The sequence below is a fragment of the Bubalus bubalis genome, chromosome 4, assembly GCF_019923935.1.
Source record: "Bubalus bubalis isolate 160015118507 breed Murrah chromosome 4, NDDB_SH_1, whole genome shotgun sequence".
NCBI lineage: Eukaryota > Metazoa > Chordata > Mammalia > Artiodactyla > Bovidae > Bubalus > Bubalus bubalis.
In genome coordinates, this window is record NC_059160.1 from 15,263,836 (window position 1) to 15,290,403 (window position 26,568).

Genomic DNA, 26,568 nt, shown 5'->3' on the forward strand with positions numbered 1-26,568 from the left:
AGGCATAGCTAGGGAGTTTGGATGGGACATGTACACACTGCTATATTAAAAATGGATCGCCAGCAAGGACCTACTATACAACACGTGGAACTCTGCTCAATGTCATGTGGCAGCCTGGATGGGAGGGGAGTCTGGGGGAGAATGAAGACATGCATACAGTCCCTTTGCTGTCCACCTGAAACTACCACAGCACTGTTAATCGGCTATACTCCACTATAAAATTAAAAGTTAAAGAAAAACACACTGCAAGATAAGGTCCAGCCTTCAGCGGCACAGGAAATGCAAGAGAGGAAGGTTACAGAGGGCTGGGGAGTCCACCTTCCTTCCAGATTACCCATGATAGATTCAGGTAAGAGTTTAGACGCTGCTGGATTCCTGTGTTGTAGACTATACATGGATGGAAGGGTGTGTGTTAGGGAGAGTAACATTATTCTGGGAAGAACATGTTCCTAAAGTACAGAGGACTCAGACAAGGAGATAAAATGTTGAAAAAAGATGGTGGGCGTGAAAATCAAAGACTGGAAAACCAATCTAAAACTTCGGCGTGTCAAAGTAACCAACACCTGCCAGGAGGGTGCGACCTTCCTGACAGCTCCCACTGTGACTGAGTTGGACGTGGGTCACACTGACCTGCAGGGAACTGGGGCCAGGTCCCCAAGGAGGGACAGCACAACTGGCTGTGGGCAGCTGGTGGGCGGAGGTATGTGAGAGGCCATGGTAAGTGACATTGGCCTTTGCCTCCAACTGCACTTGAAAATCTCCCGGTAGCGTTAGCTGTGCAAGATGTCATCTCTGGACCCTTGTGGGTTCGTCGTTAATTCATACATAAAATGGCAAATCCCTCCTTCCGTGCCCTCCCTCCCTATTTCCTGTCTCCCTTGTTCTATTTCATGTTTCTTATTAAGTCTGAAATGCTGCACATACATCAGCTCACTGTCTGTCTCTCCCAGAATGTAGCTCCATGCATTCTGTCTCTTCTCCTCTTCTGGATGGCTAGTCTGAAAACCATGCTTGCACACAGTAGGCGCTCCATAAATACCAGTGCAGAGTAAGCGAGAGAGAACCGAAGACAAGGCGATGCATCTTTATAAAGAATGTCTCAGTTTATTATTTTAAACCTGAACCTGCATAAAAGGATGGTTAGTTGCACTGAGCTCAAAGCATCCCCGGGACATGGACTGGAGACAAGCCCAGGGCTGGACCTTGGCTCCTCAGTTGGGTCCAGAGGTCACAGCCATCGGCCTGGGAGCTTCAGCTGCATCCACTGAGGCTGTGATGGTGACGCAGAGGGTTTTCTCGGGGTGATGCCGGGAAGGGAGGTGAGATCACTTATGATGGGGTGGAAACAGGGCCTGGACTGTGCTGCTTGTGGCCTGTGGCCACCGAAATGCGGGGAGGGGACCTGGGGAGGGGGCAGAGCAGGGGCAGGCTCAAGGTGCCTGGGACCCTGGGCTGGAGGGACCCAGTTCTTTCACCGATGGATGCAAAAGGGGGTACCAACCCCCCAAGGGATACAGCTCAAGAGGACCTAAAAGAAACCCAAGCCAAAGCTTCTGAGAAGCAGAATCATTCCCTTTCCTCCTGCGCACATCCTCCGCCTCCTTTCTCGAATCTCTGTCTTCACGACCCTGTGGAAGGATGGACACCCCGCCGTGTGGGCGCACAGCCCCGTGCTGGTCTCTGCTGCCCCCGCGCCCCGGCTCACACGCTGGTGTGCTGGGACCCCGAGGACGCACTGCTGCCCGGCTGGTTCCGGCCAGAGGGCGCCGGGCTGGCTGCTGGGCCCCTTCTGCTGCGGTGGCCGCTGCTCTGGCTCCTCCGGGCTGGCTCCTCTGCCAGCTTGAGTTTCTCGTGCTCCTCTTTCAGGAAGAAGTCCACAAACAGGCTCTTCTCCCTCTTGATCTGCTCGCTGATGTCCGTGGGGATGTCAGGGATCATCCAGTCCACGAGGACACTCAGGAACATCACCAGGTTCTGGGAGGGTGAGGGGAGGGGTGAGAGGAGAGGCCCCGCCTGGAGGGTTCCGAGCCGGGGTGGGGGGCGGGGGTGATGACACAGACCCAGAACTGGGGGCAGGGGGCTCTGGGTTCCTCTGGCTCCTCGGCTGATCTCAGCCATCGAGCGAGCATGACAGTCCCTCGGGGTCCCCAGGAGAAAGTGGAGCAGTGACAGAGTCCCCCTCCCACACATGGCCTGACAGAATCCTGTGTGTGAAAGTTGCTCAGTCATGTCCAACTCTATGCGACCCCATGGACTATACCATCCATGGAATTCTCCAGGCCAGCATACTGGCATGGGTAGCCTTTCCCTTCTTAGCCATGCCTTCTTTGCCTCCTCCACTCCTCCTCTCTCTGTCTGCCTCCCACCCCCCATGTCTTGCTTTGCCTCCAGGCGTCCGGTTCCAGAGCTTTAAAAAAATTTTTATTTATTCATTTTAATTGGAGGATAATTACAATATTGTGAAGGCCTCTGCCATATATCAACATGAATCGGCCATTGGCATACACATGACCCCTCCCTCCTGAACTTCTCAGGAAGTGGCCATAAGGCCTGATGGCCCCTCCGGGTCTCTCCCTGGACCAGCAGCCCCTGTCTTCCTCCCAGCTGGCCCTCTGCCCCCCATATCGGAGGTGGGCCCTGTTCAACCATCACAGCATCTCCAGTCACAGCGCCTGCCTGGACCCTGCCTTCCGCCAGCCTTCATGGGTTCTGAGGTTGTGTACACACCTCTAACTTGCTCCTTTCTCCCCCCGGGGGGCCACGTCCTCTCCCCTGAGGTAGGATGAGACCCCCTCCCTCTTCCTGGGAGCATTTTCTACTTAAGAGGGTGACTATTTCCTGCAGGCAGCTGTGGCGTACAGCCCCGTTCAGGGCCACTCCCCAGGAACTCTGGTTCCCAGTCCCCCACCGACCCCCCCAACCTCCAGCTGTGGTCTCCTTCTCCACCTGCCCATCTTCTGCTCACATGCCCCCTCTCCTTAGACCTGAGGTCGGTGACAGTGCAGGAGACACCAGAGCCCTGCCCTCTGTCTTCCAGGCTCTAAATGTGCCGCCCCCAGCTCGACCTTGAACCCACAGGCCCAGGGAAGACTTGGAAACCAAGGTTGTTCCCAGGGGCCCCTGGGCGCCTCAGGGCATCTGGAGCTGGTGAGTCAAGTCCCACACTCGCCTCTTAAACCAAGTCCTCCCAGTGGAGTGGAAGTGACACCTGACATGTGGTGGTAAAGCGAGGTGGCTCCTGAGGGCGGGGGGCAGCAGGAAACAGGTGAGGAATCTCAGCACATGCCGCCCCCCTGCCCCGCCATCCTCCAGAGCAAGAATGATGCTTCTCCAGGTGAAGGACTAGCTGGGGATCTTCCCCACTTCCTGGGAAGGGGGCTGGGTCAGGATACCTTAGAGCCCTCCAGGGACCCGCCTTTGGGGAATACAAAAGCCTGGGGTGGGGGTGATGGGTAAGTGGTCTGGGCTGGTACCCCAGCTCTGCTCCAAGGCTGGCAGTGGGAGTGGGGGCCTCATCTCGGCGACACAACTGTAGCTCCAGCTAGTCTGGGAGATAGGAATAGCCAGCTCGGGTTTGCTATTCAGCAGGGGTGCCTGATGGGGCTCTGGGGGCCTTTCCCACCAGGGGTCTGAAACAACACCACAAAGAGGGGGCCGGTGGGAGCTGGAAGGAAGGGTTAGAACTGGAGCCTTTTCTTGAGCGTGGAGACCGGTGGGGGGCGGTGGGGTGGCTGCCTGTCTGCCTTCGGGTTGAGACTCTGCTCCCTCTGCTGTTCCCCACTTTTCAGTCTGAGGTTTACGTGGGAATCCTTCTCCACCCTGCATGTTACTCCATGTCTGCCTCGCAACCTGATTCTGTACCCTTTTCTGCTTCTGTGCATCCATGCGTTCATGAAAGCCCTCACCCAGCAGAGAGTCACAGAGCACCCTGAAAACCAGAGGCAGGGCTGTCTGGATCCCTGAGCCTGGATCCTAACCAGCTGTCCCTAACTTAGCTGAGCAACTCACCTGGAAGATTATGACAAAAGCCAGACGTGCAGACAGAACAGCCCAGTACTGCTTGGAAAACTCGTACGGGTTTGGGGCCCACGGAGGCTCCCGGTAATCCTTAAACCTGTCCAGAAAGGAAGGCGATGTGAAGACTGGGAGGAGATAGAGGGAAGGAGGTACCTCTCTGGCTATCACCTCAAAAGTCAGAGCAGCAGGCAAGGCCTTGGCTCTTAGACCTAGGGAGTAGCAGGCAGAGGTAAGGAACCCAGGGCCCAACCAACAACATCCAAAAAAGTCCAAACTCCAAAAGAGCCAATGTCAGCCTAGAAGTGTCTTTCTCACTCTCTCCAACATCTCCAGAAGTTTCCTTTGGATTCTCCTTCGTGTGTGTGTGTGTGTGTGTGTGTGTGTGTGTGTGCATGCATGTGTCTGTGTGTGTGCTCAGTCGTGTCTGACTCTTTTGTGACCCCATGGACTGCAGCTCATTGGGCTCCTCTGTCCACGGAATTTTCCAGGCAAGAATACTGGAATGGGTTGCCATGAGGGGTCCAGGAATCATGAGAGGAACTCAGGACAGGGGATCCATCTGGGGTCCACTAGCCTGTGGGCTCTGAGAGCGGTGGGGGACGCGCAGACACCCGGCAGAGTGCTCCCAGGCCCAGGACTCAGTGAAGATGCAGATCTCTTGACAGCTGATTCAGACCACGCTGAAGGCTGAGTGGATTTGGGGGAGCAGTGGTAATGGTCGCAGTTGGGCAGTAGCCTCCTCTTTTAACTGCCCATCTTGATCATCTGCCCATGTTGTTTAAGGCTTCCCCAGTAACTCAGTGGTAAAGAATCTTCCTGCAATGCTGGAGATGCAAGGGACACAGGTTCCATGGCTGAGTTGGGAAGCTCCCCTGGAGGAGGAAATGGCAACCCACTCCAGTATTCTTGCCTGGAAAATTCCATGGACAGAGAAGCCTGGTGGGCTGTAGTCCATGGGGTTGCAACGAGTCAAACACAGCTGAGGAACTGCACGCACACACACACACACACACACACACACACACCACAGTTTGAAAAACAAAATGTCAGTGCCTGCCTCGAGCTCAGACCATGGAGAGGTCTAGGGCTTGTCTGAGCTGTTGCCTTCCCCCCTCCCCCCGCTTCCCATCCTGAGATGACTCGTGTTAAAAATGGCTTATTTTCTCAGAATCACTTTTTTTCTAAGCCTGGAAAAATGGCAAGAGCTGGTACAGAAGATTTATGCTCCTTCATGGAACTGTTTTCTCCATGGAATTCAACAAATCTTCGATGTTCAGTGAAAGCAAAACAAGCCCTGGGCTGAAGCATGAGATGGGTAGCATCAGGCCACCAGGGGGGTGCAGGGATGCCGAGGAAGGCAGGGGGGTTGGGGGCACCCAGAAGGAAACAAGCATATACTGAACGTGTCCACCCCCGACCAGGAACTTTTCTGAAGCTGCTTCACTTGAGAACAAGATCCGTGGGCAGGCACGGGTATCCCCGTGTAACCCAGGAGGGAACTGAGACTCAGAGAAGTTCAATACTCGGCCAGCCAGGGGTGGATTCAAGGTGAGAATCCCAGTCTGCCTGAATCCAGGCTTTCCTCCATTGTCGGGAAGCCCCTGGCCTCCAGCTGCGGTTTGGAGGGGGGGGACTCTGCTGTGGGTGCTCTCTGAACCCTTCCCTGTCCTGAATGAACCCACAGCTCTAAAAGATCCACACAGAAGCATGGGGGCTTTCAGTAGTCCAAGAAGATATGGCCCAAGAAGATCCCCTCCCAAGAGGGGAGAAGAGGAAAAAAGGAAGATGAAAAGAGATGCAGGCAAAAAGGCAGAAAAAGTCATAGCGGGAGAATCAGCCCCAGAAAGAGGCAAACAGAGAGGTGGAGGCTGAACGTTTGACTGGGGCTGGGCAAGAGGCCAGGAGCCGCCCCCTCCCACCCAGCTCCCCTCTTCCGACAGCTGATCACAGCTGTTGCAGGCTTGGTTTGACATCCGGATGAGAAGCAAGGCTAACTGCAGCCCAGCAAAGCACCACAGGGTTCATCCTCACCATCCGTGGCTGAGGACAGAAACAAGACCAGCTCCAGACCACGCCCACTCATGGGAGAGGGCGAGGGTGTGGCCAAGGGAATAAGGTCATCTTGGGTGGGGAAAAAATCTCAGGCTTGCCCACCCTCCTGCTCTGCCCCTCAAATCCCAGGCAGACAGGAATCTGTCTTGCTTTTCTCAAGACCCCTGGAAGAGGGGTGCTGTACACCTCTGCCCCCCCCGACTTTTGACCATGGGGAAGATCCCCCCAGGTCGAGTCTGATCCTGCCACTGCAATCGAAGTCACTCCCGCTTGTTTTCTAGCTCCATCGATGAAGGAACAGCTGCTCACTGAGCTCAGTAAGACAGCCATCGCTCACCCCTCTCTGTTTCCAGTCTGCAAAGAATCCATAAATAATCTAATTCTGGTCCCACTTCTGCTACTAACTCACCACAGCGTTTGGAAATGTCACTTTACCCTCCCTGAGTGTCCAAAACATGTTTTGAATCTGGCAGGCACATCCATCTCATCAAGGGTCTGGGGAAAGATTAACACAGAGATCCGTCCAGAAAGCTCGACTCGCAGTCCCGCTATGCCAGTGGACTAAGGGTGCTTTGTCAGGAACTACAGGGCCAGCACTGCCCAGAAAAGAGTAGTGTGCAATTTAATGATTTGTGCATCTGTTCACATTTCTCTTTCCAAAGCTAACTTTAAATAAAAACTGTGACCTGGAGTAAGCAATGCATTTTACATTCATGCACGCATGCATATGTATCACAGAAATAAAAATCACACAGAACACACGCATCCTTGCTGTATCCCGTGCTCTGATACTCTTTTATTCTCTGCTGTCCTCTCCTTTCCTAGTCTTTAAAATGCTGCTCATGATACACTAAGCCATTTCCCAACTGATGAACCATGATTCACAGTTTGAAGAACACTGATTCCAGTAAGCCTCTGCCACCAGGTAAATGATTGCTCATTTACATTCCAATATAAGTTCAGATTTCATAATTTAAAAATAATTCACCCTAAGAAGTCAAGTGGGTGCTGGAGAAGACTCTTAAGAGTCCCTTGGACTGCAAGGAGATCAAAACAGTCAATCTTAAAGGAAATCAGTCCTGAATATTCATTAGAAGGACTGATGCTGAAGCTGAAACCAATACTTTGGCCACATGATGTGAAGAGCCGACTCACTGGAAAAGACCCTGATGCTGGGAAAGATTAAAGGCAAAAGGAGAAGAGGGTAGTAGAGGATAAGATGGTTGCATCACCGACTCAATGGACATGAGTTTGAGCAAACTCTGGGAGATGGTGAAGAACAGGGAAGCCTGGAGTGCTGCCGTCCATGGGGTCACAAAGAGTCAGACACGACTTAGCGACTGAACAACAACAAAAGCTCAGATTTCAGAATTAAAAAAAATTCACCCTAAGAATTCAAGTGTATCAAATGTTTTCACTGAGTAATCAGAAGACAGTAATTAAAGAAAGAGATCATTAGTTTTAAGACTAGACGTGTCCAGAAAAGACAGAGTGGCTATTGAACTTAATTGTGGCCAACCCAGTGACACTGGTCTGTTTCACTTCCAAGCCCAGTGCAGAGAACGGCATTGGCAAAAGTTGGGGAGTCAGCAGACGAAGGCTTGATCCCACCCCCACTGTTTCACTTCTCTGTCCTCTAGCAAGTTACCTAACGACCTGATGGCTGGGGTCCTCGTCCATGAAACATGGGTGTTCCATCTCACAAAGCTGTAATGAAGACCACTCAGCACACTTCCAGACATGTCAGAGGACCCGATACATCGGAGCTGTTCTTTCTCCTTTAACGGAAGGTGACTTAAGAAGTACACCTCTTCTGTTAAAAGAGGACAGAGAAGGTACACCCCTGCCCCCAGTTCCTCCTGGCTTTCCAGGAGCATGGCTTTCTGAGCATGGCTCAGATGCCCTGAGTGTCCCATGATACTGAGACGAACCGAATAGAGCTGATGCCCAACTGCAGGCAGCTTCTCTCAGGTTCTCAGTCCAGGTGAAGGCACGAAGCAGGCCAGCGTCAGGCTGATGGGCAGGAGAGCTTCTGTTCCGTTCCCATCAGCTCAAATGCTTCCCAAAGCCATCCCCTTTCCCCTGGTTTTGAGAGCTCTGGGTCTCCCAAAGTCCCACTGGGTGGCCCAGCACTGGGAGAACCCCACATGTGCTCACTTCCTGCATCTGCTGGCCGGGGCTGAAGCTCAGGGTTATAATTTTAGGAACAGTTCCCATATCTCACCCTCGTCCCTTTAGTCTTCCTTTATTTTCTTTGAGCCTTAACATCGAGTTTGAGAGTTCCCTGGAGTCTTGTAATAAGGAGAGTCTTCCAATAATGAAACAACTAGAGTGTCTAAAACTGGACTGGAGCGGCTGGGCCCCTTACTAATTGTAAGAACCCGAGAAAGTTATTCCATGTTTCCGAACCTCATCATTCTAAATTCACAGAGCCAACAAAATGTGCATCACTGGGCTGGGTACATAGAAGGTGTGCACGGGACAGCCTTCCCAACCCACCATGAACAAAGGAACATGAGTACATGTGTGTGTGTGTGTGTGTATGTATTTACACTGAATGTCGAAGGAAAACACAGTGAGCAGTAAATGAGACGGCTCGTGTGAGTGTGATTTCTGAAGGCAGAAATGGACACAACAGTTTCTTCTGGGAGAGAATGACTGGGGTGGGGGCTGAGAAAAGAGTCTTTCCCTTTACATATACGTATACATATACATATATACGCACATACATCTGTAAAGAATGACTTTTAGAACAAAAAAGTTCTTAATTGCAAAAGAAGGATGCACGACTTCCTAGGGAGTCCAGTGGTTAAGAATCCGCCTGCCAATGCAGGGGACACAGCTTCGATCCCTGGACCAGGAAGATTCCACATGCTGTGGGGCAACTAAGCCCATGCACCACAACTACTGAGCCTGTGCTCTAGAGCCAGGAGCTGCGATCACTGAGCCCACGTGCCACAACCACTGAAGCCCACATACCCCAGGGCCTGTGCTCCACAACAAGAGACGCCATCGCAGCGAGAAGCCTGCACACCACAACTAGACAGAAGCCCACGCTCACTGCAACTAGAGAGCCTGCACAAACCAGTGACGACCCAGCACAGCCAAAAATAAATAGAATATTCTTTAAAAAGATCCAATTAATGGCAATATTCAGTGACCCAAATTTACTTTCACATTGAGCTTCCAAGGAGCCAAATCACAGGGTTAAGTGAAGCAAACTCACATCCATTAAGTAAAAGAGGTACAAAAATCAACACGAACTCTTAACTTTAAAAATGCATTCATATTTTACCTAGATTGTTTGAACACTGTGAAATAATCACACTGAATGTATACATGACCTAAAGAAATAAGGTTCCTATTAACTCAAAATATAGTTCATTATTAGAAAGAGAACCTGTGAAGTGTCTTTAAAAGTTCTATAAATTCATTTTTATGTTAATACATGGGAAAACGACTGAGAAAGGGTCGCGCAAACATGTCACCAGGGCTACAGCTGGAAAGATGCCCAGGGCTGGGCAGGGCTGTGTGGATGCGGGACCGGTTGGAGAGGTTGCCTGTAATGTTTAAAACTTTCACAGGAATAAATTTATATATTACACGTGTCACTCACTATTGATGTTTTTGCACGAAGTAGAAAAGAAGGTTTGGAGGTGATTTATTCCAAGTCCCCACTCTTACAGATGGGGAACTGAGGTGCAGGCAGGGAGGAGAGGCTCCTGGCTCAGATGTCCCCCTCCCATCCTCACTTGCAGGATGACCTTGACAGTGACACCTGCCACAGGTCATCACAATACAGAGTCACTGCAGCTGCTGACATAATAAACCAAGGGGCTGGTCCTCGACATTCAGAAATGGCTTTTTTCTCGGGGGGGGGGGGGAGGGGCACTCCCTGTAGCATGCGGGCTCTTAGCTTCCTGACCAGGAATGGATACCATTCCCCCTGCACCGCAAGTGCTGAGTCTTAACCATTGGCCCACCAGGGACGTCCTGGAAATGGCTTTTTTTTTTTTTATTATTTATTTTTAACAGAAGGATAACTGCTTTACAATATTGGTTTGATATCTGCCATACCTCAACGTGAATCAGCCATAGGTATACCTATGTCCCCTCCCTCTTGAACCTCCCTCCCACCACCCTATCCCACCTCTCTAGGTTGTTACAGAGCCCTGGTTTGAGTTCCCTGAGTCACACAGTCAATTCCCATTGGCTATCAATTTCCATATCGTAGTGTATATGTTTCACGCTGCTCTCTCCATTCGTCTCACCCTCTCCTTCCTCCCACTGCCCTCACCCATAAGTCTTTCCTCCATGTCTGCATCTCCATTGCTGCCCTGCAAAATAGCTTCATCAGTACCATCTTTCTAGATTCCATATATATGTGAAACAGCTTTCTAATACGATCTTTTAGTCAATATACATCAGTTAGTAAATGCATTTCTCAACCCCAAACAGTGGTATGTAAAAATAAAATTTAATAGTCCCAGTCCAGTGGAAAGTAATGTCTTAATGCTGAACAAGATGGCACACAATACTTTCATACCACCCAAGCTGCTTACAAATGTCGTTTGAAATTTTCCCTTCAATAAGGGAAAAAAGCCCGACCCACTAGGAACTAACCAGGCCCGAGTTGATCTAGTGGCTGATACAGATAAGCAGAGGTACCCAGAAAGCTGGCTTTCCCTCTGGTCTCGGCCAGGAGCAGAGGAGATGCAGGCAGGCCCTAGAAGGAACTCGCAGGACCCTGGGACAGGAGAGAACTTGAATCCTACAGACAAGCCCACAGGCACCACCCAAGGATGCTGTTTCAGGATACTTAGCATCTCCAAACAGACCCAGTGGGTTGGCCAAGCCCAGGTGGGTTCCTTGAGCTCTGAGACCCCAGTCCCTGCCCTGCTGACCTCTCTGTTCTCCTCCCGCTGAGCCAGAAGCCTGAGCCACCATCCAGCCTATAGGACACAGGGGCACCTCGACCCTGTTAAATGGCCACTAAGCGTGCCACAGGCTGACGTCATGGGGCTGTTTATTGAGCAGCCCTGCGTGGTCAGTTAAATGGCCGAGGCAGACATAGCTCCAAAACTGCTGGGAACGCATCTTGAACAGGCAGTCAGAGACTTTTCCTGTTACTGCTATTTTTAAGATACCTCTATCCTTGGCGAGGCTGGGCTGGAGCCCGAGACCTCAGTTTTATTTGACCACATTTATCTCCGGAGGTCATGAAAAACTAAGAATAAGAAGGGTCATTGAGTTCCCAACACTATTTGCCAGAAAATCAGGGCAAATTTCATTTCCCACCACGGAAGCAGTTCTAAACACTGGCTCGGGGACTAGCTCTGACGTTGTCTGTCTGTCTGTCTGTGTTTCTCACAATCTCGCTTTCTCTCCATCCTCTTATTTTTTCATTTCTCTTTCTGACAGCCACTGACAAATCCTGGTTTACAAGGACATCAGTAATTTATGTCTCTACTTCTAAATTTCCAGAGACTTTGGCGAGCCAGCTAGGTCCCCATGGCATGCGGTGAGCAGGACCCACCTGGGGTTCATACAGATCTCCATCAGTACTGCTCATTCTTCTAGAAAAGGCAGCCCACACAGTATAACTGTTTGGGACGGTGTGTGTCTAGATGATATGCTGACCCCGCTCTCCAGGCATCTGTTTTACCCTTCAGAGCAGGGTGGCCCCTTACTTCCAATGTAACCTGCTGCTCTTCACAGCGCAGTCAGAGACGACACTGGTGAGAAGTCCCTTCGATCCCCGCAGCGGCTCCCAGTGCCGTAAGAGGAGTCCACACACCTCCCGTGCCTGCCTGGCCTCTCTCTCCTAGTTCAACCCCCTTATTCCATCTCCGACCACTGAGCACAATCCAGCCCCTCTGCGTGGGACACCCTGTCCTCCCTGGACCCCCCACACCACCTGATAACCCTCCTGCCCATCACTGCTCCTCCCACCCTGCTCACCACCCAGGCCGCCTTGGTCCCTACTGGGAGGGAGCAGATTCAACAGGATTCTCCCTCTGGCCACTCCTGCACTGGACACTGAGGTCCAGGTTAGGGGCATGGCCTCTTCCTTCAGGGCCAGGAGAGTGTCCTGCAGTCTCCCAATTGCAATCACAGAAGCTCGATTCTCATTGCTTACTCATCTCATTCATCTAGACTGGAGGGAGGCACTGTCTTGTTCCCTATTATATGACTGATGCCAAGCCTATCATAAAGCCTCAAAAACAGGTGCACAATGAGGGCTTCCCTAGTGGTCTGGTAGTTAAGAATCCACCTGCCAATGCAAGGGACATGGATTTGAGCCCTGGTCCTGGAAGATCCCACATGCTATTCGGCAACTAAGTCCATGTGCCACCATTATTGAGCCCACGTGCCACAGTGACTGAAGTCCATGTACCTACAGCCTATGCCCCACAATGAAGAGTAGCACCTACTCCCTGCAACTAGAGAAAGCCCATGCGCAGCAATGAAGAGCCAGCACAGCCAAAAACAAATAAAGTATAAAAAAATAGGTGTACAGTGATCCTATTATCCTGGTTGATACAGAGTAAGATCAAACCAAACTCTTTGAGTTTGATTTATTTTCTGCAGGTACGTTTTCTTGACAGAAATATAGAATGCACTTCCTACACACACAGCTAGTTTTAATTCACCACTCTATGGACCACACACGAGCCATGGTCCCCTCCACTTTCATTGGAGAGAAGAGTTATCAGGGCTTTATGGCTGCCTGAAAAGTCCAGTGACTGACAGTGGACACAGCGAAGCTCAGTGACATTCAGGTGTGCTAATAACGCCTGGTCTCCTGGGCACCTGCTGTTTTGGCTGAGCTGCATCTGTTCATCGTGACTTCAGATCTCAGAGGAGGAGGGAACGACCCTCTACTCTGAGATCGTGTGCTTTAGATGGAGATCATTTCACCTCCCACTCCCAAGCCCCACAGTGCCAAAGACCATGGAAAGCATCACATTCTTCTGGCTGCAGCGATTGGTTCTGGGTAGGAAGCATGCGCTGATCCCAACCAATGAGCTGCAGCAAGACTTTTGCTGATATGGTTGGGAAAGAGGTAGAAGGCTTGTTTCCCACTGGATTTGGACCCAGTATAATACTGGTCCATGGTTTCCTTGAAACTACAGTCACCATTGACTACAGTAGAGTGGGAAGATGGAGCAAGAGTTGGTTTGGGCAGATTGAATCAAGTCTACTCAACTAGAACTATCCTCAACTTTTAATACAGATGCCATTTAAGTCCCTTTGTGTTTAAGCCAGTTCAATCCATTGGAAAATATATTCAGAGGGTCACTGGAAGATCTGATCATCAAGGGCAAGGTCCCTATGGATAGACCTTCCAGACCAACTTCTAGAAGGTCTATATGTGCTTCTAGACCAACCAAAGGAACAGTGTTAGCCTTGGCTTCCCCAGGCAACAAGTCACACTTGTGCTGTTCGTGGCTGCGAGCAGGGGTTGAGGCTTGCATTCTTGAACAAATCTCAGTCTTGCTTCAGGATCTGTCACTGGAAACCTCTTAGAAAGCTGAAGACTTTTCCAGGATCACAGAGGTTTCCGCTGGCTCCTCTGGTTGCCAAGCACGCTCTAGGGAGTGTGGGCTCAGTAGCTGTGGTCGCGGCTCACACACTCTAGAGCACAGGCTCAGCAGTCGTGGCTTAGATACCCTGTGGCATGTGGGATCTTAGTCCCTGAACCAGAGATCCAACCTGTGTCCCCCGCAATGGCAGGTGGATTCTTAACCACTGGACTACCAGGGAAGTCCCCGTGTTCTATTTGTTTAAATACAACAGGTATGATCTTGGATCGAGTCCTCCAGGGACCATCACTTAACCAAGGTACAAAAGGGTTAGAGAATTTACTCCCCCTCTGCTTCTTTTTTCTCTTTCTTTGCCCTTCTCAGGTAAATAGTGGAGAGTTCTGTTTCTCGGCTTCAGTGACCCCTGTGCTGACAGATACAATCATGACTCTAACCTGGTCCTCTTGGGAATCCCAGCTACTCTCTCCAGGAGTTAGATGGAAATTCCCCCCTTAGATTTCTTACCATCGTTTTACATGCAACATGACTGGGACCAAATTCATCACATGGACGGTAAAATCAGATTCTCTTAGCATCTTCCCCATCCCTGTCAACGGACCCACAATTTCGCAGTCTTCTGACGTCAGCCCAAACTTCGGAATCATCCTGACTCAGGCTCTCTCTCAGGCCTCTGGTCCCCAGCTTTGTAAGGTATGACATTAAGTAGCTCATCTTCTCCCCCACTCCGAATTTCTTCCACATTTCCATTCCAGGCCTTCCATGGCTCATGTCTGAATGGTGTAGCACCTCAGCCGCTCTCCTTGAGTTCCCTCAATTCTAACACATCTTCCACTCTGAGACCAAATTAATTTTCCTAAGCTTACACTTTATCCTCTAACTACCTGGCCCTATAAAAGTCCATAACTTCCTACTGTGTCACATTAAAATTCTTATACGATTTCAAGGTTTCTCAGTATCTACTTCATCCTACCTATTCAAGTCCAACAACACTTTGGCTTATACCACCTGAGCAGTTGCTCTATATATTGTATTTCCTATATTATTCCCTATGTTGATCTCCCAAACACTCTCCTCGCAGACTCTACCAGCTAGCCCCTAAGCATTTATCGAATACCCCAGGTTCATCCCCACCCCCATGACCTGGCTCGTCCTGACTCCACACTATGATATGCTTTTTGCCTGACAACTCTTCATGGCTCCTCCAAGAAGCCTACCCTTTCCATTCCAGCCTCTCCCCCTGCTCCAAACACCCAAACACCCAGGGGGTTCGTGGTCTGTACTAGACATAATCACTGAACAATGTGCAATGTCCCAGAGAGTTCTGTTTTCTTCCCAACCAGACCATAATGGTGAGAATGAACCTATATACCTTTTTGTCTGCTCCACAGTGTCTAGTAAAAGGCACTCAATAAATGTTGGTTGATTCATTTAGAGAACAAGCTTATGGTTCCCAGTGGGAAGGATAGAGGGAAGGAATAGTCAGGGAGTTTGGGATGGACATGGACACACTGTTATATTTAAAATGGATCACCAGCAAGGACCTACTGTATAGCACAAGGAACTCTGCTCAATGTTATGTGGCAGCCTGGATGGGAAAAGAGTTTGGGGAGAATGGGTATGTGTATATGTATGGCTGAGTCTCTCTGCCGTCCATCTGAAACTATCAAGGCATTGTTAATCATCTATACCCCAAAACAAAATTAAAAGTTAAAAAAAATAAAGTGTTGAAACCTTCCAGTTAAAAAAATATTGGTTGATTCATTGAAATTGATATTTTGGGATCTGGGGCTTGGGGGTAGGAGACCGAGGCTAAGGAGAAGGATAATGATACAATTCTAGGTCATCCGGAGAGTTACTTGGACTTGCTGCTTCCAGTCCTCCACCGCCCTCCTGCTCCTGATCACCTTACCTGCAGAACTGAACCTCCTGCTCAAACTGGGAGTTCTCAGGCTGCGTTCCCTCCTTCAGCTGGCTGACGTTGAAAAAGGAGAGGGTGTGGTTGACAAAGCCGTGCAGAGTCCCATTGTGACTGTAGGAGTACTGATACACCAGGCGGGGGATGAAGTCGGAGGTGACGGCGATGACGAAAGCCTGGGGGCAGAACCGCAAGCACCTGAGGACCCGTCAGCATGGACGCCGTCCAGGTGGCACAGGTCCATCTGGCTAAGAGACGGCCCCCCTCCTGGGCTCCCCATCCAGAGGTGCTGCTCTAATAGAATCCTCGTCCCTGAGCTCATGTTGCTGACCTACCTGGCTTTTCCATCTTTGACACGTGGAAGGAAACCACTGGCTGTCAAGAGAGTGAATTACGACCACTTAAGAAAAGAATGCTAAGCCAGTTTGGACCATTTGGAGAGGGAGGGCATAAACATCTCTGAGATATTTGACCTGATGCTGGCATTGGCCACACCAAGGAGGAGTGGATGGGGTTTTCCTGGTGGTTCAGTGGAATCTGCCTGCCAATGCAGGAGACATGGGTTCAGTTCCTGGTCCAGGAAGATCCCACATGTCGCGGAGCAACTAAGCCCGTGCGCCACAGCTACTGAGCCCGGGCTCTACAGCCCGGGAGCTGCAACTACGAGCCCACATTCAGCAGCTACTGAAGCCTGAGTGCCCTGGAGCCCGTGCTCTGCGACAAGAGAAGTCACTACAATGCAAAGCCCATGCACCACAACTAGAGAGTAGCCAGCAGTTGCTGCAACTACAGAAAAGCCCACGCAGAACCAAAGACCCAGCACATTTGAAAATAAATGAATCAATAAAACTATTTTTTAAAAAAAGGAGCGGAAGACTTTCTGAGAAAATTGTCAATAGTAATGAGTGTGTGCATGCTAAGTCGCTTCAGTCGTGTCTCTTTGCGACCCTATGGACGGTAGCCCACCAGGCTCCTCTGTCTGTGGGATTCTCCGGGCAAGAATACTGGAGTGGGTTGCCATGCCCTCCTCCTCCTTCCCAAGCCAGGGATCAAAAGTGCATCTCTTATATCTCCCCTGCATTGGCAGGTGGGTTCTTTACCACTAGCACCACCTGGGAAGTCCAGAGGGCCACTTAAATGTGATGGGCAAGGACATCGAATGGTACACTTGCCCCTGAGTGACACCAGAAAACCAGGCACACTGCAGCTATGGTTCCACAGGGAGCCTGCTTCACCACTGTCTCTCAGCGCCTTTTATCCTGTCACATGATGGAAGCCACTCTCATCCATTTTGCTTAGAAAAAGTAAGACACCGAGGGAGAGGAGTAGGTCTTGCTGGATGAAACGCACACACCGACCTCGCCCCGGGTGTATCCAAGTCCTCTATAAATGTCTGCGGAGCAAGCCAAACGACAGATGAATGATTGCCTGTTTACATGCAGGAGGACTTTCTGCAAAGAAAATCTTAAATCTTTTTGGCAGGTGTTTATACTGTCCCCGGCACCAACAATTAAAGCTCTTTCAAAAAAGGCAGTTTAGGCATTGTTTTCTAAATGTATATGTGAGTGTTCGGGGCCACAGCCATATGTGACAGTGAGAAACGTATTTCTAATAATCACAGCTGCAATTAACAGAGCATGGACCAGGCATACCTTCATCATCTCTTTTAATTTCTAGAATGACATGATTTGGTGAGACTCTCATCCGCCCCCACTTTTTAACAAATAAGAAGTAAGGGCAGGGAAGTAAAGCTTTTACAATTTTGTTGTCTAGCTGAAAAGTGCTTGGTACTCGAGGCTTTTCCCAGAAGCATGTGTGCTCAGTCGCGTCCGACTCTTTGCGACCCCGTGGACTGTAGCCCCCAAGGCTCCTCTGTCCATGGAATTCTCCAGGCAAGAATACTGGAGTGGGTTGCCATGCCCTTGTCCAGAGGATCTTTCCAACCCAGGGGTCGAACCTGCATCTCTTGCATCTCCTGCCTTAGCAAGCAGATTCTTTACCACTGAGCCACCTGGCTCACTACTAGCCCTCGAAATTACTTCTTTTCTAGAAGCTTCAACTCCAAAGCAGCTATTGATCTATTTTCCAAACGGCACCTGATTTCTCAGCCTTGAGACCTGCACTTCCTACATCAAACATCCCATGTGTGACGGGCTGATCCTCTCTGCCTCTCTGCACACCTCATGTCACTTTATGTGTTCTTAGTGGGGAGCCCGGGCAGAGTCAGTGCTTCTCTCCCCAGGGAACAGGGGCCGTGACTTTCTTGCTGTGTGCTGAGCTGACTGATCTGGTCTCAGGAGATGGAAGCGGAGATCCTGCCTGGCCACCGTCTGTAAGGAATGCAGACGCCAAAGGAGCTGTTTGTTGGCTTGGGTCCAGCAGGATTTCCTCTGAAACCTGGACACGTCTGGCAAGGCAGTTAAGGAGGTCAGAGCAGGCAGGACCCCTCTTCTTCCATGTCCTATCTTAAGCAAGCAGCGTCAGAGTCCACAGGGATAATTAAGACTTCATACTGACAACTCGGAGGAACAGTAATTAGGAACTGCAGCCTGGGCAATGCTCCAGGTATTGTTCAGCTCCGGAGTAGAAAAAGAAAGGGGCGAGATGGATAGATATGGGGAATTCTTTCCTCGTGATCTGATCTGGATCCTTAAGGCCAAGGTACGCATTCTGGTGGCTAATTACCTTTCTTTCTCTTAGCGAAATGAACGACAAAGCTGCAGAGCTCTGGCCACAGCCCGATGCGTAAGAAGGCGTGTACTCGCTATTAACTGGAGGGGCTAAATGGCAACCCACTTAAGTATTCTTGCCTGGGAAATACCGTGAACAGAGGAGCCTGGCGGGCTACAGTCCATGGGGTCACAAAGAGTCAGACACGACTTAGCAACTAAACAATAAGAACAACAACAACTGTATTAATTAGAGCTCCAAATGGCAGAAGCTGGGAGGCAACAGAACTGGTTTCCTGCTCTGAAGACCTCAGCTCCCCTGGAAAGCCCTTCCCACAGAGAAAAGGTGTCAGGAACGCAAGCACTTACGTTGATGATAACAGAGAATTTGCCGATGCCAGAGAGGATATCAAACCAGATCCCTGTTAAGACAGAAAGAGAAGGGCGTCTGGCTCCCTCCCGCCCCCAGCCCAGTGATGACAAGGCTGCAGCCAGAGTGACGCTTTGCAGGCAAGTTACCAATGGAGCTCTGCCGGGGCCCCCAGAGATAGGCTTGTCTGGAAAGGCTTAGGGGCAGCCCTGTCTGCAAACCCGGGGGCCAGTGTGTGTGTGTGTGTGTGTGTGTGTGTGTGTGTGTGTGTGTGAATCATCTGACCTCCCAGCACCTGAGAAGAAGAAGATGAGGGGGCTCAGAGGGGCTGATGAAGCAAGAGATGCCCCAGTATCCTGGATGCCTGACACAGTGGGAGGGAGGCGGCCTGGGAGATAGGGGGAGGGTCAGAGGAAGGGGATGAGGAGGAGCGGCATGGCCTGTGGGCAGGAGACATACCGATATCCTTGGTCCTCACAGCATCTGGCCGTCTCAGCTCTGTAACGAACTTCTTCGCATCCAGGCGCACTTCAATGACGTTGTTGAGGAGGGCGAACACAGGTGCCAGAGGAAAGGAGGCCACGAAGAGGGTGACAAAGCCAAACTGGATGACTACGAGAGAGCACAGCGCGAGAGGCAGCGGTGGTTAGATGGATTTTGCCCGGCAGCCCTGGGCCCTGTCTCTTCTGACTCGGATCTCTTGTCCTCCCTGGGCTCAGACTCCCCTTTCTGACCTGCCCCACAGCGGGGGTGTCTCTCTCAGCACCTGCAGGCCTAGGGGTCAGTGGTATCACTTGGGTGCAAAGCTCTGTTTAGGTGAGAAGACATGAGAAAAGGAAAAGTCTCAACTCCTTCCTTTCCATCACCTTTTATCTCCAGTCACTAATTTTGCTCATTGAACTCAGAGGTTAACAAACTTCTTCAGCAAAGGTCTAGATAGTCAACATTTTTTTTTTTAATGGAACTTTAGTTGATTTACAATATTGTGTCAGGTATATAGCAAAGGCATTCAGATACACATATATGGTGGTGGTAGTTTAGTAGCTCAGTCGTGTCCGACTCTTGCAACCACGTGGACTGTAGCCCGCCAGGCTCCTCTGTCCATGGGATTCTCCAGGCAAGAATATTGGAGTGGATTGCCATTTCCTTCTCCAGAGGATCTTCCTGACCCAGGAATCAAACCCATGTCTCCTGCACTGCAGGCAGATTCTTTACCAACTGAGCTATGAGGGAAGCCCATACATATGTATGTACATGTGTTTGTGTATATATGCTGCTGCTGCTAAGTCACTTCAGTCGTGTCTGACTCTGTGTGACCCCATAGACGGCAGCCCACCAGGCTCCCGCGTCCCTGGGATTCTCCAGGCAAGAACACTGGAGTAGGTTGTCATTTCCTTCTCCAAAGCATGAAAGTGAAAAGTCAAAGTGAAGTCGTTCAGTCGTGTCCGACTCTTTGCGACCCCATGGACTACAGCCTACCAGGCTCCTCCGTCCATGGGATTTTCCAGGCAAGAGTACTGGAATGGGGTGCCATTTCTTCTCTGTGTGTGTGTGTGTGTGTGTGTGTGTGTATAAATTTTTAAGATTCTTTTCCATTATAGGTTATTACAAGGTGTTGAATACAGTTCCCTGTGCTCTACAGAAGATCTTGTTAGTTATCTATTTTATATATAGCAGTTTGTACCTGCTAATCCCAAACTCCTAATTTACCCCTCCCCTGACAATCTCCCCTTTGATAAATTTCTATGTCTGAGAGTCTGTTTCTGTTTAGTAAACAAGTTCATTTGTATCATTTATTTAAGTGTTTTTTGATGTGGACCATTTAAAAAAATCTGTACTGAATTTGTTACAATATTGCTTCTGTTTTATGTTTTGGTTTTTTGGCTGCAAGGCATGTGATTTTAGCTTCCCCACCAGGGATCAAACCTCCCCCCTACCTGCATTGGAAGGTGAAGTTTTAACCACACTGGACTGCCAGGGGAATCGCTGTATTATTTTTTAGATTTGACATATGAGATATAATATTTGCTTTGGCTGATTCACTTCACTTAGTATGATCATCTCGAAGTCCATCTATGGCGCTGCCAATGGCAATATTTCATGGTTTTTTTTATGGCTGAGCAGATAGTAACTATTTTTGTATGTCTGGTCATATAACTCTGCCTTTGCAGAGTGAAAACAGCTGGATCCAAGCATGGACCAACAGGCTTGGTTATGTTCCAATAAAACTTTATTTACAAAAGCGGTAAATAAAGTGGGCTGGATTCATTTGCTGACCGTTGATGTAACTTGAAAACAATGTCCTACTGTGGCAGAGGAAACTATATTCAATTTACTGTCATAAGCTATGATGGGAAAATATGAAAAATAATATATATATATTATATTTTATTTATATATAAAACTGAATCACTGTGCTGTACAGCCGAAATTAACAAAATTATATGTCAACTACACTTCAATTAAGTAAACTTTTAAAAAATCTCCCAAAGTTGGCCACTTCTTGCCCTATCTGTAGTCACTGCCTTATTTAGAAAGTAGATTCATTCATCACACGTGTACCGAGAGCTCATTAAATGTCAGGCATGGTGCCAAGTATTTAAGGAGGCAAAGGTCTGCACTGCCTTCAAGGAGCTGGGTGTGAAGCAGAAGACAGAAATGTATGAAGATGTGCAAGGAAACTCGATGTGCACCAAGAGAGAAAGAAAAATGTACTAGACACAGTGGAGACTGGAAGAAGAGAGCTCAAGCCTGTTCAGGGTAGGGACCATGGGGAGTCTCCATATGGACACGGAAGCTTAGATTTGACTGATATGTTGTCCCTGCAGGCAGAATGCTTTAAAGACAGCATCCCTCCTCCCCTCCCTTCCCCTCCAGAATCAGTGTGGGCAGAGGAGTGGAGGCAGCCTGTGCCAGTCAGATGGCTCTAAGGAGTCCAGGCCCCCATCACTTCTCCCTGGACAATTGCAACCACCTCCTCCTACCAGCTTTCCTTGTCAAGGGAGACCCCGGTTCAATTCCTGGGTTGGGAAGGTGCCTTGGAGAAGGGAATAGGCTACCCACTCCAGTATTCCTGGGTTTCCCTGGTGGCTCAGACGGTAAAGGATCCGCCTGCAATGTGAGAGACCTGGATTCGATCCCTGAGTTGGGAAGATCCCCTGGAGGAGGGCATGGCAACCCACTACAGTATTCTTGCCTGGAGAATCCCCATGGACAGAGGAGCCTGGCAGGCTATAGTCCACCAAGTCTCAAAGAGTTGGACACGACTCAGCAACCAAGCACACACAAAATACATCCGTCCAGCCCCAAGTCTCCAGGAATCCAAGACCATCACCTAACCTACTCACAAGCCTTTCTGTTGGCTCCTCTCTGTTACTGGATAGAATCCAGATTCCCTATCTCGGGACATAGGTACTGGATTATCTTACCTCTCTAGCCAGCCTCCCAGCACCTCCCACAGCCGTGATGCTTCTACATTCCAGGACCCCGAGCTCCTCACCTCCAGATTTCTCCCTGAACCCCTTAGCATCTCCCTTCACTGGCACACAAGCACTCATTCTCCAGCTAGCAAAAGTCTATGCATCCCCAAGAACAGTCTAATGCTATCTCCTTGGAGAAGTCTGCCCCGCCCCCCAACAAAGTGGTTGCTTCGTTGTAGCTGCCACTGTGCACTGCTGTGATTGATCTACTTGTGATTGATCTGCTGAAGGCAGGGCTCCATCCTTTGGAGGGGTTCAGTATAGATTTGCTGATGCAAAGTTAGACCTGAGTCTCAAGAAAGTCAGTCTAATAAGACTTCCCTAGGGCTTCCCTGGTGGCTCAGTGGTATAGAATCTGCCTGCCAATGCAGAAGACATGGGTTCAATCCCTGGTCTGGGAAGATCCCACATGCCATGGAGCAACTGAGCTCATGCACAACAACTACTGAGCCTGTGCTCTAGAGCCGAGAGCTGCAACTACCGAGCCCAAGAGCTGCAACTACTGAAGCCCACGTGCCTAGAGCCTGTGCTCCCCAACCAGAGAAGCCCCAATGAGAAGCCCATATACCGCAACTAGAGAGTAGCCCTTGCTCACTGCAGCAGAGAAAACCCACACGGCAATGAAGACCCAGCACAGACAAAAATATATAAAGTTATTAAAAAATACCTCCCTACTTTAAAAATATTTTATTAATTTATTCAGCTTCATCAGGTCTTCATCGCAACATGCAGGATCTTTAATTGAGGCATACAAGCACTTAGTTGCAGCTTCTGGAATCTAGTTCTCTAACTAGGAGTTGGACCTGGGCATCCTGCATTGGGAATGTGGAGTCTAGTCTTAGCCATTGGACCACCAAGAGTTCCTTAATTATTAAGGCAAGTTATTAAGCAATTACAAATTGAGAATAGTAAAAATACCACCCAGTAGGTTGACAAAAGGGTAAATAATATTGTGTATATAAAGTGCTCACAACAATGTCACTTAATAACTGTTCAGTGATACCTGTCCTGTGTATTGTTAATTCTTACTGGAGTACAGATGGCTGCAATGTATCCTGCATGTGTGTACCTTAAACAGACACATATTTAAGGTATAAACACTGAATGAGAGGCAGAGGCCTGACTTCCAGCCCTGGATGTGTTTTTCACTAGCCCCAGGTCCTTAGGCAATTCTCTCTGTTTCACTGGACTTCTGCATCTTCATGTTCAAATTGAAGAAACCACTTTAAATCCCCGTCAGGTCTGATTTGCTGTAGTGCTGTGATTCCCATTCTCTTGGAGAACCTTTAAGATTCTAGTATATCCACGTAAAGAAAGAAAAACCAGAGGCTTCCCTGGTGACTCAACGGTAAAGAATCCTCCTGCCAGTGCAGGATATGGGTTCGATCCCTGATCCAGGAAGATCTCGCATGCCTCAGAGCAACTAAGCCCATGTGCCACAATTACTGAGCCTGCGCTCCAGAGGCCAGGAGCCGCAGCTACTGAGCCTACCTGCCCCAGAGCCTGCATTCTGCAACTAGAAGCCACCGCAATGAGAAGCCTGAGCACCTCAATGAAGATTCAGCCCTCATTCACTGCAACTAGAGAAAAGCCCACGTAGCAATGAAGACCTGGCACAGCCAAAAATAAATTAATTAATTTTAAAAAGAGGAGAAAAACCAGGATCCAAAGTTAAATTAACAAAATAAAATAAAACTAAAGCAGAAGTTTCGAGACAGAATGCACAGAACTTCACCAGCACACCTGTTTTGGTCTGGCAGTTTGCTTGGGCCACGGTCAAGGACTGTGGCTCTCCCTGAACTGGTGTGCTATCCTAGCCATGGTCCATGATGCCCAGGGGATTCCCCGTGGGCCCTAGGAGACCAGCAGCCACCAGTTGGTGACAAGACATACCAGAAGGCACAGATTTGTCTAGGTCAGGTCCTTGAGATGAACAACTGCCTGCCTGGCTAGCTAGCTGGCTGAAAGTGAAAGTGAAAGTAAAGTAGCTCAGTTGTGTCTGACTCTTTGTGACCTCATGGATTGTAGCCTGGCAGGCTCCTCCCTCCATGGGATTTTCCAGGCAAGAGTACTGGAGTGAGTTGCCATTTCCTTCTCCAGGAGAAGAAATCTTCCAAAGCAAGCTTTGGGAGCCAGCTCCAAATGCAGGGTCTATCACATCCCTTAACTCAGGCTTTGCTGAGGAATTCACTTTAGAGTCTGGGGTGGGGTGAGGGCAAGTAGAGAGTGGAGCGGAGTAGAATTAACAAGGAAAGCAAAACAGATGTCAGACTAGTTTTCCAAAGCCTGTAAAATACATGTTTGTATTTAAGTATTTAGATGACTCTGTCCTTATTCCTGGGGCTCTAAGTTGGTCTCTTTGGTTCTAATGAGCTCAGGTCTATAGAGGTGATGCTTGTATGAGTAACTTCCTCCAACAGAACTGTTTAAATTCTACAAAGCCCCGTGGAGGACTTAGTGTGGGGGCTGATGGGGGAGAGACGGGGTGGGTTATGTCTGAGAGACTATAAACTAATACAGCCTGTCCTCTCCACACTCAGGCGAACGGCACTCAGAAATCCAATGTCCTTCCTTCCAGGATCTTAGGGAAAGTTAGGGCTCTCCACTTCCTCGGCTTCCTCCCAAGGTAGACTTGAGCTCTCTCCTCTGAGGGGGCTGCCCTGATCTTTGCATCTTCCCTTTCTCCAACTCTCCATCACCAGGTATCTCAGGCTTCGGTCTTGGGTCTACTCAGTGCTAATAGTGCCCAGAAACGGTCCCAGCCCCACACTGGGTCTCTCCTCTTGCCTCTTCCAGGCATGTCTGTGTGTTTTACACCGTACAACCTTAAGAGGGTGAGCTCAGCAAAGGCCAGTGACGCCACCACCCTGTCCCTCCTCTGATACTTCTCCAGGGTGTCCTGGGGCCAAGAGAAACCACCCTCTGAAGACGTTCCATGGCCACAGGTGTTACCGGCTTGGACCGGGTACACAGCCCATTTCCAGGAATCCACTTAGAGAGGCAGGAACAAAGAGGAAGCTTTGTTTCATCTTGGGGAGAGAAAAAAAAATGTCTAAAACCATAACCCTCTGGCATACAAATGGCAATTCCAAGACTTGCTTTTTGTTGTCAGAGGTCTACACAATGTATCAGATGGACAGCCTTCTGGGGTCACTTCAGAGGACACAGTGATACCAGCCTTCACCAATACCAAGACTGGCTTCTAAAAATAGCCAGCCTCCATGAGGCTCGGAGCAAGGCCGGAAATCCTCAGCACTCTGCTTAATAGAAGCCAGGCTGGCTCCACCAATAACAGATTAGACCTGGGCCAAGCCAATTAGGGAGGAATTCATAAGTTGATTTTCAACAAAATCTTTACAAAGCCTGCTGGCAAGTGCTCCAGAGACGCCTAGCTGAAAGCACAGAGACTGGACAGCCTCGTAAGCACAAACCCCGTTGGTTTTCTCTTCTCAATCCCCAGCAACCAGTCTCCTTTGAAAATATGCAGCTACAGCCCTGTGCTGCCTGATGCAATTAAAATCTTGGCCTTGATTACCTGGGCTTAGGTTAAAATAACAAGAAGGAGTGGATTACACTCGACATTGCCCAGGAAGGACATTTCAGGACGATCGGCTTAAGGAAGAAATAGTGTATTGAGTGGGATAGAGTGGACCAGCCAGGACTTGTGGAAAAGCTCTTGATGGAACACAAGTTGTTTTTCATTTACTCAAAATTCTTCAGTGAACATATCTACCCTTCTGTCACACATGCACACACATCCTCACACACGATACCGCCCAGATCTTTGGTATGGCATTCAAGACCTTTGAGATATGACCCTGAGTTAGTTTTGCAGATGCACGTGCTCCCCACCCACACTCTGAGCTGACACTGAGCCACGGCACTTGGAGACCAAATCTGCCAGCTTTCCAAGCCTTTGAAAACCATTCGGACTTCCCTACATTCACCACATTTCCCATATTCCTGAGCCTTGGTACGTGTCACGGCAATCTATCATTTTCCTCCTCTTCTTGTCTGTTGGATGGATTACTGTTTCTATTTCAGGTTCCACTGAACCTCCTCTGTGAAGGGTCTCCCCCACTCCACTCCCCATCCCTCCTCCAGGCAGAACTGGGAGCCCGGGCACCTCTCCTCCCCACTCCCATAATACCCTGCACACGTTCCTCTCCTTGTTTATCTGACTTGCGCCCTGAACCACAAGCTCCTTTGAGATCATGGACGTTTTTGACTCTTCCGAGGCCCCACCATTTTGTGTGGCGTCCTTCCTGTAGCAGATGTTAAGAGGTTATCTTGTTTCGTGAATATGAACTTAATGTCACCAGCTGTAAATACTAAACAAACACGAAAAGAGGCAGACGACTGAAATGTGTGAACGGAAATCATTGTGCTTAGTGATGGGGAGGGCGGGGAGGCCATGAGGTTCTAACATGGCTCTGACACGTCCACATGGACAGCCTCAGCTCTGTCACGCACACAGAAGGCTTTGAAGAAAGTCGGTTGTAAAAGCCATCAGTTAGGA

The 26,568-nt window shown here is 49.5% G+C and overlaps 1 protein-coding gene across 1 annotated transcript in view; it reads right to left on the reverse strand.

The window, feature by feature from the left end:
• Positions 1 to 1,701: 1,701 nt before the first annotated feature.
• The window catches only part of ANO2 (anoctamin 2), a 328,569-nt gene continuing 303,702 nt past the window's right edge, over positions 1,702 to 26,568 (reverse strand). The window contains exons 20-24 of the mRNA XM_044941951.2: positions 19,030 to 19,182; positions 18,570 to 18,622; positions 15,526 to 15,707; positions 4,009 to 4,114; positions 1,702 to 1,974 (exon numbers count right to left, since the gene is read on the reverse strand). Coding sequence (XP_044797886.2) covers positions 1,702 to 1,974; positions 4,009 to 4,114; positions 15,526 to 15,707; positions 18,570 to 18,622; positions 19,030 to 19,182 — 767 coding nt within the window. The remainder of the gene's footprint in view (positions 1,975 to 4,008; positions 4,115 to 15,525; positions 15,708 to 18,569; positions 18,623 to 19,029; positions 19,183 to 26,568) is intronic.